The sequence below is a fragment of the Juglans regia genome, chromosome 6 (genome assembly GCF_001411555.2).
Source record: "Juglans regia cultivar Chandler chromosome 6, Walnut 2.0, whole genome shotgun sequence".
NCBI lineage: Eukaryota > Viridiplantae > Streptophyta > Magnoliopsida > Fagales > Juglandaceae > Juglans > Juglans regia.
The window spans coordinates 24061428-24074628 of NC_049906.1; the positions used below are offsets into that span (position 1 = coordinate 24061428).

Consider the following 13201-nt stretch of genomic DNA (forward strand, 5'->3'; position numbering starts at 1 on the left):
TGAAAACAGAGGGAAGAAAAAAGAACCGTGCGTGAAGGCTGCATCTGTACGGAACAATAGAACCCCATCCCGACGCGAGCGCTGGCGCGGGGGTCTAATCCAAAGACCAGACCAGACCCCACGCACTTAACACGTTATGTGGGCAGGCAGACCAGTTCAATTCTCCACATGTCAGTAGGCCCCACCCCACCCACCCACCCACGTCCACCTAATGTGAACCCCACTCACTCCTAGTGCACGTCATCATCACCACGATCACTTCGTCAGCAACTGGCGTGGGGAAAAACGGAGTGAGCCAGAGCCCGAGCCAGGACAAACCGACCTCTCACACCAAGTACCCTATAGCGTAAGCGCACGTGGCCCCTACCCCCACACTAACCAAAGCACGATCCCTTATCGTTGGCCACGTGGATTCATGATCACGCATGCTACTGCTCACTACGCTCGTTGGTCCCACTAACCCAACTAACAAACGGACCTTAGCTGTCCGTACAACACAAGAATCCCTTAAAACAATTATCATCGTCAGTATTATTTTACAAGCAATTAAGGAGCTTAATATAAGTGTTTTGAGTATTGATTGTTGTTTTCAGCCACTGCTTATCCGCACATTAAACATATCTTACTGATATTAAATTTATCACAACAATTAAAATAAAAAATATTATGTTCAAAAACTTTTATAGCAGTACACATTATTTGTCAATTTGTCAATAAAATAAAAATAATTTTTCTTAATCATCTAATATTTGTCTTATCTAAAACTTTCATATTAATTTTTTAATTTTTCTATAAAATATAATAAATAATTTAATTTTTTTAATTTATAAAATAATAATATTAAAAAATAGTATTTTATTCAATTTTTATTTAAAATTATATTATTAAGTATTCTGTAAATAATAAATAATAATAATAATAAAATATTAAATAACATTGGATAATTATAAATAAATAATAAATAATAAATAATAAATAATAAATAATAATAATAATAAATAAATAATAATGCGATATTACGCAAATAATTAAACTATTTTTTTATATTGTTGGACGTTATTTTAAATTTATTTTTATTTTTCTTAATAACTCAACCTGTGCAACGAGAAGTAGATCATCTGAATAAATAAAATTTCAGATAATCCAAGAAATAAATGGGAAAGACGAAAGAGATTGCAAAGTGCACACAAACTGAATTTAATCATTTAATCAGCAAAACCAAAAGAAGCCACGATCCTATACACCTTCTCCATTAATATCTTTGATAAATTAGTAGGCATCACATCAAATATATGATCAAACACCTTCCGGATTCATCAAAATTAATGAACCCAGAAACGAAATTCCAAAAAAAAAACAAACAAACATCAATTTACATAGCAAAAACAGTCATCATTATGCATAATTCCCATTTTAACTCTCTCCCAGATTCCTTGTTTTTCTTTTCCTCCTTCATCATTCTTTGATTTTGTTTCATTCTTTTTATCTGAATATGTAGTTAAATGTGAGAGAGATAAAACGAGACAGATATTTACGGGAGATAGAGACTTGGGTGGTCTTGATCAGCCCATTGACTCTGGCTCCAGTATGCTTGATCGACGGTGTTAGGTAGATCGAACAAATCTTGATCCCCACTAACTTGCCAATCCAACGATCCGAAACCTCCACCGCTCGATCTATCCTGCAAGGATGATAGATCGAGCTGGACCGTCTGATCCACTAGCTCCCCCGTGATCTCCTGCTGAATCTCCGTTTCCTCTCCAACCATACCTCTCATCATCGCCTTACACTGCTGCTGCTCCTCCTGTTGCCACTGCTGCTGTTGATGGCGATCATGGCTTTGGTGATTCAACCTGAACGGCGTCGTCTCCGAAACTCCATTGAATCCAAACGGCAATGCCTCGCTCGACGCCGTTATCAGGCTCGTGAAGCTCCCTATCTCCGAGAATATTCCGCAGTCGGAACCTTGTTCCAGTAACCCCGTCTCGAAACTAGGGTTGGAGATGAACAATTTGGAGTCCTGGACGTTCAACAGATTCGAATATGAGTTTAAAGAAGGAACCTCCGTTGAAACCGCCTCCGTGGCCGCGTTGGTGTTTGTGGCGGTGAGACTAGAGCTCTCGCTGCTAGAATTAGAGTTGGACTTGCGCTCTCGCTGCCGCTGCGGCTGCGGAGTTGACGTGTCGGAGGAAGCAGGCTTAGGCTTGGAGCGCTTGGCCTTGCGGCAGCCACCGCCGACGGGTACGTTGCGGAGGACGCCACCTTTGGTCCAGTAGCGACGGCAGCTCTTGCAGAAGTGGCGGGGCTGGGACTGGTTATAGTTGTTGTAGTAGCAGAACTTGGTGTTGAGCGAGTCGCACCGGGGGCACTTGAGCGCCTGGTGATGGTTCTGCTGCTGGTGGTTGTGGTATTGATGATGCAGCCGAAGCCTCCGATCGGCTCCTCCTCCACCGACACCTCCGAACAGTCGCCCTCCCCCTCCGATCGAATGGATTTCCTGCATTTCTGTAACCTCGCCTCGTCTCAATCTCACGAGAGAATCTTAAATCTTTTTTTCCCGGTGCGTAAATTCCAAAGTCTCGTTGTAAGAACAACTCTGGAGTCTGCAAATTTTCTCGTAGGATTTTATTTTATTTTTTCCGGGGAAGTGCTTTGCGCACACTTGATGACTGTGACTGGGAAACTTCTCTCTCGCAGTTTTATGTGTGTGTGAGAAAGCACAGCAACAGCTTCCTTCTGACAAATATCCTCTGTGGATATCTTCCAACTCTTTCATCATCTATTTTCGTGCCTTCCTTTCAAAATTACTGGACAGTCCCTCAAAACCGAAAAAATAACAATGATACTCTAATATGAGCAATCTAATGAGGATGGAACTCTAAAGCATCCTCATTTGTTTTGTCAAATTTAACTTTAAAATTTAATCAATATCATATTTTTTTCATATTTATCTATTATTTTAATTTAATCTTCACATTAAATTATATATTCATTCTCTATATAATAATAAAATATTATTAATTTAATAATTTTTTATCACATTTTTTTATTACATTTTATATCTCTACCAATTAAATATTAATAATAATTATATTCTAATTAAATTAATATTAAAAAAATCATATTTTCAAAATTCATTTAATACTAATAAAAAAAATATTTGATTAAACTCATTTAAAATTCTATCTAAATTTTTTAATTACAAACCAAATAGTATTTTTGTTTGAAGTGAAAAACTAATATTTTAAAGTTTGTTTGGAGTGAAAAATTAATATTTTAATGTTTGGTGAATCAATTGTAGTTCTTCATATTTGGCCAATCATTGTAGCAAAAGTCTAAATTATTTTAGATTTGACCAATTCAATGTGGGATACTTTTGACATCAATTATGCAAATTTTAACCAATCTCCTCATTTGGCCAAGCCAATAAGGATGCTCTAATATGACAACAGTCCCTTAAGTTAATTACTAGAGCATTCTGGTCATGTAAAATCTATATTTTTATAAACTTTGAAGGAAATAATTTAATATAGGAGATTCATTATGTATTTTATAATTAATATCTAATTTGTTACAATATCTAATTCATTTGTCTTTCTACTTCTTATTCTTTATTCATTTCTTTATCTACTTTTTATTTTTTACTTTATTTGAAATGACTAAAATATATTAAAAAATATAAAATATAAATGATATAAAGAAAAAATAGATAAGTTGATGTATATTATATTGTAAAAGTCAGTATATAAAATAGAAAAAATAAATTTTGATGATATATTTTAAAATATGTGATGAATAATCTATTGCGAGTGCTCTTAGCTAATCTCGTAAAATAGATAAAATTATGTTTTATTATAGTATTATACCATATCATATTATTAAATTTATTTAGATAACCACAATACTTAAATAAATGAGTAATTATAGATATAGTTTTAAGGAATGTAAATCTAGCGTAGATTTTTTTTTTTTTTAAAAAAAGGTGAAGTTCACGATTAAAAAGTAATTTTTTTTTATGTGCATTCTAGATTCAGGGCCGCCTTAATAGGTTCTGAGGCCTAAGGTTGAAATTTTGATTGAGGTTTTTTATTTTAAAAATTAAAATTAAATAAATTTATTTATATTTATATTTATATTTTTACATTATACTTTTATTTAAGAATAACTCCTATCGTTTTGCAAAACTAAAATTACGGATTAAGATTTTATACCACCTTTTTAACTAATAACTGACTTAATCTTTGTTAAAAATAATTGATTTAGAGATCATTTTATTAAATCTAGTTTTACAATATATGCTTTAGGGTACGTTTGGGTGTTGAAAAGTGTTGAGAAGTGTTGAGAATGTTTGTGAATAGTTATGAGTAGAGATTGGAGTGAGTTTGTGGGTCCCATTGAGAGTATTTTGAGTTGTTTGGATGTGTGAAGTATGTTGAGTTGTTAACTTTTGAGTAAGTAGTTAATAAATGTGTGGGTCCCATAAATATTATAGTAATTTTATTTTTAGTAATAAATATTATAATGATTTTATTATAGTGATTTTTCAATATTAATAAATATTGTAGTGATTTTATTTTACTTTTATATATAATAATGATAAATAGTATAATGATTTTATTTTTAATTTATATATAATTGTGATAAATATTATAATGATTTTATTTATATATATATAATAGTTATAAATATTATAGTAATGTTATTTTTTATTTATATATTATAGTGATTTTATTTTTAATTTATATATAATAGTGATAAATATTATAGTAGTTTATTTTTATTTATATATAATAGTGATTTTATTTTTTATTTATATATTATAATGATTTTATTTTTTATTTATATTTAATAGTGATAAATATTATAGTGATTTTATTTATTATTTATATATTATAGTGATTTTATTTTTTATTTATATATTATAGCGATTTTATTTTTTATTTATATATAATAGTGATAAATATTTTTTATTTATATATTATAGTGATTTTTATTTATTTATATATTATAATGATTTTTTTATATTTAATAGTGATAAATATTATAGTGATTTTATTTATTATTTATATATTATAGTGATTTTATTTATTATTTATATATTATAATGATTTTATTTTTTTATTTATATTTAATAGTGATAAATATTATAGTGATTTTATTTTTTATTTATATATTATAGTGATTTTATTTTTTATTTATATATTATAGCGATTTTATTTTTTATTTATATGTAATAGTTATAAATATTTTTTATTTATATATTATAGTGATTTTATTTTTTATTTATATATAATAGTGATAAATATTTTTTATTTATATATTATAGTGATTTTTTATTATTTATATATTATAATGATTTTTTTATTTATATTTAAAAGTGATAAATATTATAGTGATTTTATTTTTTGTTTATATATAATAGTGATAAATATTTTTTATTTATATATTATAGTGATAAATATTTTTTATTTATATATTATAGTGATTTTATTTTTATTTATATATTATAGTGATTTTATTTTTTATTTATATATTATAGAGATTTTATTTTTATTTATATATAATAGTGATAAATATTTCTTATTTATATATTATAGTGATTTTTTATTATTTATATATTATAATGATTTTTTTATTTATATTTAATAGTGATAAATATTATAGTGATTTTATTTTTTATTTATATATAATAGTGATAAATATTTTTTATTTATATATTATAGTGATTTTATTTTTTATTTATATATTATAGTGCTTTTATTTTTTATTTATATATTATAGAGATTTTGTTTTTTATTTATATATAATAGTGATAAATATTTTTTTGTTTATATATTATAGTGATTTTTTATTATTTATATATTATAATGATTTTTTTATTTATATTTAATAGTGATAAATATTATAGTGATTTTATTTTTTATTTATATATAATAGTGATAAATATTTTTTATTTATATATTATAGTGATTTTATTTATTTTTATATTATAACGATTTTTTTATTTATATTTAATAGTTATAAATATTATAGTGATTTTATTTTTTATTTATATATAATAGTGATAAGTATTATAGAATGTTTGTGAATAGTTATGAGTAGAGATTGAAGTGAGTTTGTGGGTCTCATTGAGAGTATTTTAAGTTGTTTGGTATGTGAAGTATTTTCAAAAGTACGAGAATACTTGTAAAGTGTTGAGGATACTTGGTCACCCAAACACAGCCTTAGACTCTTAGGGTCTGTTTGGGAACAAAATTGTTCTCAGGTATTCTCAATTATTCTCCAATTCAACTTTTTTTTTTTTTTTTATCTCATTTCTCAAAATCTAATAAAATATCTTAACTCAAACTATTTTATTATTATTCACAAATACTCTGAGATATTCTTATCCTAGAAGCTATTACAATCATTATTGTTAATAAAGTTCTATAAACAACCTATACATTTGGAAAAAAAAGTTATTCAAAAGATTATACAAAAATTTTGTTATCAATACTCTAAAGTTAGATTTTACTATTTATAATTTTTCACATTATATATTAAACTCATAATAATAAAAGAGAAGTATATTCTTAGAATGAAAGTACTAGAAATAATTATTATGTGGAATACTTTTAAAATTAAAAATCACATAATATTTAATACTTTTGATATTCTCTCACCGAGTTAATTAATTTTTTTTAATTAGGTATTTCTTTTCTTTTTAAAAAACTCTACTTAGATTTTTTTCGGCCCTTTTTCCACAAGGCCTTTAAAGCAATTGCCTAACTTGCCGAATGGAAGAGTCGGTTCTATCAAGATTTTTTTTAAAAAAATAAAAAATAGTGCATGAAATTTATATATTCTAGAACAACAAATAATATTTAGAGAAATAATATGATCATTTACATGAAGTCCAAAATACTAGCCGTAAATACTTATGGAGAAGGAATTATATAAGAATGGGTAGTGATAGACTTACTACCTTATTACTATCCATCTACTACCCAAATATATTTCAAGTCTTTTTATTTTTTTATCATTTTTTAAGTATATTTTTAATATCCTTAATCATTAAAAAAAATTTAAATATATATATATTTACTAATACTCAATTTTTTATTTTATTTTAATTATTAAGTAAAATTAAAAATTAAAAAAATTAAATATAAAAAGAATAATAATAAGATAATAATTCTATCATTATTTTTTAGGAATAAATTAGATCGAGAAAAATTTGTGGATACTGGAGAGAAATAGAGTAGTCCACAAAGTTGGATTCGGCCTTGGCAGTGACATTGACTTTATGTGTTAAAACGACTTCTTGGACAACCAAATTCCACATATCTTCACCTGTAGAGAATATGAGAGGAGCTGGATGGTCCCGACTTCATGCTTATGTAAGTAAAAATAAAGGTATGTGTAGGGGTTAAATTATTAGACTATAATTTAACTTTGATATGAGGTTGAAAATTAGATTAAGAGATAAAGTCAATAAGAGTTAGGACGAGTTGACTCAGAGTCCTAAAAGGAAAAAGATTTCAGACTTCTAAAAGGAAAATATTTCACTATATAAGTTAGACTCAATCACTCTAAAGAAATATACCTCTGTATAATTAGGAGATCCCTCACAAATCTGACAAATTCTCGACAAGCTCTCTACATACAAGATCACTCTACAGAAGCTCCCTATGCCAAACACCACTACAACTCTAAAGGATATTCTCTAAATTCTCATATTGTATTGTGAGATATACGAGGTCATGAGAGATTGTAAAAGTATCCATTATAGTGGATTTCACCTCCAAACAACTTGTGCACGTAGGCATTATGCAGAACCACATAAATCCCTACGTCTCTCTTTATTTATGTTTATTTGCTATTTATTTTATGGATGAATGCGAAAAAAACTGTATTGAAACCCGAATCATCTCGTGAGTCGGGGATGATTCTTTCTTTCCTTTATGTCTGCTATGCAAATTAAGCCATTAACAGTTGAAACTGTCTGTGGGATCGACTAATCTTCTACACAGGAATTGGGAGAAGGTTATTCTCTGGCCCTCGAGATTGTCTACAAAAGTTCAGATAAGTTTTTCCATTTTTTCCTTATTATTTTTATTTTACTAACACCTACAAAAAAGAAGGAAAAGAAAAAAAAAAGTGCAGATACACAGCATGTGTCATGCACGTGGGACGCGTGCTGTGCACGAATACCATGCATGTAAGGCATGTCCATGCAGGTGCACAATGGGCATGTGGATGATGGGTACACACCATCGTGCACTTAATGGCCCTTGTGACGGGTGGTGCGGCCACGCCACCTCTTCGTGACGGTGGTCAGATATCCAGGCGAATCCGGCGGGAGTTTGCTATTGGCACCACATCGAAGTCACTCATTCTGGAAGCCATCAGCTTCTCCATCCATCCATCAGCTTGCTTGCCGTCGAGTGAAGCCACCAGCAACAGTCGAGGAGCTCAATTGCACCATGCACGCCGTCGAAGGCAGGCATTTGTGGGCCAACAAGACCGTTGCCAACTGCAACCTAACCAGTCAGTGCTTTTTACTGCCTTCAAGGAGGAACTCAACCACGGAAGTTCTTTTGCCAAAATCCTTACCGTCAAATGTCCCAATAGTAGACGAGAAGAGCCACGACTAGAAGTCTGTGAGCTGGCAAAGCACTAGCAGCTGCCACCTGACCAACTGGCATTTTATGCTGCCAGCAAGAAGGTCCCCGACCATGGAGGCTTTGCTTGTAGTCACCCTTCGCCACCATCACCAAAGCATACTACATGAGCTTCCCGATGCCAACACCACAACGTGTTCGCAAGCCCAGCCCAACTGTGAGCTCGTGGAACCACCCAAGGCCACATCGTGAACCTCCGGCATGTTCTGCAGTCACTACGGCATTGCCGACCCCAAGGAATTCTACATTGTTGCATCTAACCTCCACGACCATCCTCCTCCAACGTAGCTCCAGATCAAAACCATGCAACTCCGCAGCAGCTAACACCACCGCAGCACCTCCTGGCGGACAACTATTCCCTAGCTCCTCGCCACCCTCATGGCAGCCAATGTCTCGCTAGCCTTACTTGGGGTAGCATCTCGCCACCCCCATGGCGAGACCACCTAATGGCGGGCAACAACTTGCCAGCCTCACATCAATGCAGACAACATCTCCCTTCTGTTAGCTACATGGCGGGCAATGAAAGCAGTTTCATTACTGCCAAACCAGACCAACTTCTTGGGAGAGGAACTAGACCAAAGTCTCGGCGAGCAACTAGACCAACTCCTCTAGGCGAGCAACAAGAACAAGGCCTCTCAACAAGCAAAAATTAAGCAATCTCAACCGTGCTAGATTATTGCTACAAAAGCACTCAAGGATGAACAATTTCTCCATGCAAAAATCATTCGACAGCGACAATCCTAGTCGGAAAAAATGGAAAGCAGTAGCAAAATTACTCTGGAATATACTTTGCTAGAAATCACCCACGCGTCGCGAAACACTACTTGCAAAGCCCCTTTCGAGCATCTTAATCTATCTTCATCAGAATAGACAGTTTGGTGTTGCGGGCATCTCGGGCCTTCATCAATGCCAAAGCATGGCTGCCCACGGGCATCGCCCATGTGTCACCATCCTTCACTACAATCTAACGGAATGGCTTAGGTTTACAAATCTCAAACTTGTAATTTGGATCATGCTAACCTATTTGCTTTTAGGTGAAACCTCTCAGAATGGTCAAACTCGGCCTCTTGCCACAACAATACGGTCGGGCATTCCCTCAAACACCAAAGTTGAGTCCCTAGACTCGCGGTGATCAACGGCCCCACCAAAGTCAAGTTCCCAGACTCGCGGTAAACAACGACCCTCAAACACCAAAGTCAAGTCCCTTGACTCAAGGTGAGCAACGGCCCCACCAAAGTCGAGTCCCTAGACTTGCGGTGAACAACGGCCCTCAAACACCAAAGTCAAGTCCCTAGACTCGTGGTGAGCAACCACCCCACCAAAGTTGAGTCCCTAGACTCGCAGTGAACAATGACCCCACCAAAGTCGAGTCCAACAAAGAGTCGCAGTGCACTCAACGGGCGTGGAGGTCAAAAGACCCCACAACCCCCTTACTTAGCTACCAAAGTCAAGTCCAAATACCGCGGTACAACCAATGGGCATGGAGGTCAAGAGACGCCACAACCCCGTTACTTAGCCACCAAAGTTGAGTCCAAAGACTCACGGTGTAACCAATGGTCGTGGAGGTCAAGAGACCCCACCACCCCCTTACTTAGCCACCAAAGTTGAGTCCAAAGACTCGTGACGCAACCAACAAGCGGGAAAGGCCAAGGATCGCTCGACCTCCTAGGTGCCTAACAGACTGGCAACTCTCTGGACTACCCGACCTCTCTCATATGGACAGTAATACAAGCACAACATCTTCTCCAGCAAACGCCGAGTGTTTATGCTCACGCCACAACTGTTGCCAATGGGTTACCTTCAGGAATAAGCCACCAAGCTCCACAGCTGCATTGCTCGGGTTTCCTTCGAGAACGAATCGACGAGCTCGGCAACTACCTAATGTGGACCCAGGGAGTCAACGGACTTCCTGACCACTTAAACGCGGGTTACTACCAACAAACAACAAAACGAGAACACTAACAAAAATTTATACCAAGGGGCAGAAAATCTACTATGACCAACAAAAGCAAAAACCATCACAAAAATACACAAAAAAAAACCAATCATGGAAATATGCAGTCTTTGCTGACAATAAACAATCTTTCATGGAAAACATCTACACGTATAAGCAATTTCAAAATCGAGCTCCACGCTATCACCTAATGCGGTTGAGTACATCTTTCGCCAAAGCAGAGCTCTACGCTCACTCCTAATGCGGTTGAGTACATCTCCTACCAAAGTAGAGCGACAAGCTCCCATCTAATGCGGTCGAGTCCCACCTATCTTCCCAAACTGAGCTTCACCACTTAGCACAAAACAAACAGAAAATTAGGAAACAAACAAGATACCAGGAACCAATTTTTAAAATTTATTCTGCAGATTATTGACTTGAAGATTTTCAAGGCCTTCTTGTCTAGCAAATCGCCCTTAAAAATTGGGGGCATCTGTAGGGTTGAAATCAACAGCCTATAATTTAGCCTCGAGATAAGGTCGAAATTCAAGATAAAAGATAGGACAAGTTGACTTAGATTCCTAAAAGAAAAGAAACTCAGACTTCCTAAAAGGAAAATACTTCACAAGGCAAGTTGGATTCAATTACCCCAAGGAAATAAACCTCTATATAATGAGAAGATCCTCCACAAATCTGACAAACTCTCGGCAAGCTCTCTACACTCAAAATCTCTCCACAAAAGCTCCATACGCCAAACTCCACTACAACTCCAAAGGATCTTCCCTAAATTCTACTAAAACTAGTTTGCCTCCCAATTTGACGGCCTGAATTTTTTTTTTTTTACTTAATGATTAAGGAAGTGATTTTAAGTGTATTGACGTATTTTTTATTTTTTAAAAATATTAAAAAATATTAAAAAAAAGTTACAGAAACAACTAGCGGTTAAAGGGAGTGGGCTACTCTGGACGGCAGAGTAGGCCGACTCAATTTTCATATTATATTGTGAGATATGTGAGATCATGAGAGATTGTAAAAACACCCATTATAATGGATTTCGCCCCCAAACAATCCGTGCACATAGGCATTATGTCGAACCACGTAAATCTCTATGTCTCTCTTTATTTATGATTATTTGCTATTTATTTTATGGATGAACACGAAGAACATTGTATCGAAGTTTGAATCATCTCATGGATCAGGGATGATTCTTTTCTCCCGTTCGATTTATTGTGCAAATTAAGGCATTAATAGTATGAAAATGAGAATGACTTCAATAGTGCATGACCTTTTTCCATGGTATATGTCGAGTGTGTGACATTTTTTATTGAGATCTATCGAGTATTTATAGAGTGAGCTTCCATTTCTTATGAGATCATGTTTTATTTAATGCTTGAGGTGAAGAAGTTCATGGGCCTAACTCATATCATAAAATCGGTTCTACAAGAAATGATTGCTCATTCTTTTTAAACATGCCTAAGACCTTTTCTATAGGCAATGTGAGACTATTCCTTAGCACCATTTCTCACATCCATGCTATTATTTTTTCTAGTACTTGTCATGGAATAAGTAGTATGAGCCTCCATTCATTTTGTAGCATTCTCTGATACTATAGAGAAATTTATAGGTCTAACTCATATCATAAAACTAATTTTACAAGAGAAGATTGCTCATTCCTTATAAACATACCTAAGACCTTGTCTACAGATAATGCAAAATTATTTCTAAACAAGATTATTTTGTCTCATCTAATACTTCGTGCCCTGAGTATGGTAGACAATTATTCATCACGTAAACATTGTGTATTTCTTTTAAAAATAGGATTTATTATTAAAAAAATAATTTTTATATAAATTATATATATTTATTTATTTTAAAAATAAATACACGTATTATAACTGCAAATATAATTTTTCCGTATTACTATCATGATATGCTCTGTTGTATATCTGTCGGTTGGCCTTACTCTCATTAATGATGCCAATGCCCCATCATCGCATCGTGGTTAACGTTAACCTGCTTTGTTTTTCACTCTTCTTAGAATTAAGTTGTGTTTAGATAATGAGATAATTTTAGATATTTTATGAATAATAATAAAATATTAAATAATAATATATAAAAATAAAAAATAAAAAAATAGATAAAAAATAAAAAATAATGATGAAGTGTTTCGAGTCATATCTTTCCTCGGGTGATATCTCGTCCAGGAAGGATTTTTCGCCTTCTCAGCATAGCAAGACACTATGCTATAATTCCTATAAACCTTTGAAATTGACTGTGGTCAAATATCCCCTGGCCTATGCAAATCTTCACTCTACTCATTATCTATTTCCGAGCTTTTCTCAAGAAATTATCAGACAATTCCTATATATAAACCAATAAAATGACACTTCTAAATATAAGAAATTACCCCGTTGAATATTTCATAATACAGTTTTAATGTCCATGCAATCAAATGCATTTTGTACAGGACTACCTAGGAATTAGTCGATTTTGTTAATTTCTCTAAAAAATAATCGTTTTCGTAATAAATAACTGATAAAAAATAAGCATTTTCTTATAGTATAATGTGTAGCTAGCATAGTTTCATCGTTTTGACAAAAACCAT

The 13201-nt window shown here is 32.9% G+C and overlaps 1 protein-coding gene across 1 annotated transcript; it reads right to left on the reverse strand.

Moving 5' to 3' along the window:
- Positions 1-1181: 1181 nt before the first annotated feature.
- LOC109019068 (dof zinc finger protein DOF5.4-like) lies at positions 1182-2752 on the reverse strand. Its single transcript, XM_019001294.2, has one exon. The coding sequence runs from the start codon at positions 2501-2503 to the stop codon at positions 1532-1534; it is 972 nt and encodes a 323-aa protein (XP_018856839.2). The 5' UTR covers positions 2504-2752; the 3' UTR covers positions 1182-1531.
- Between the last annotated feature and the right edge of the window lie 10449 nt (positions 2753-13201).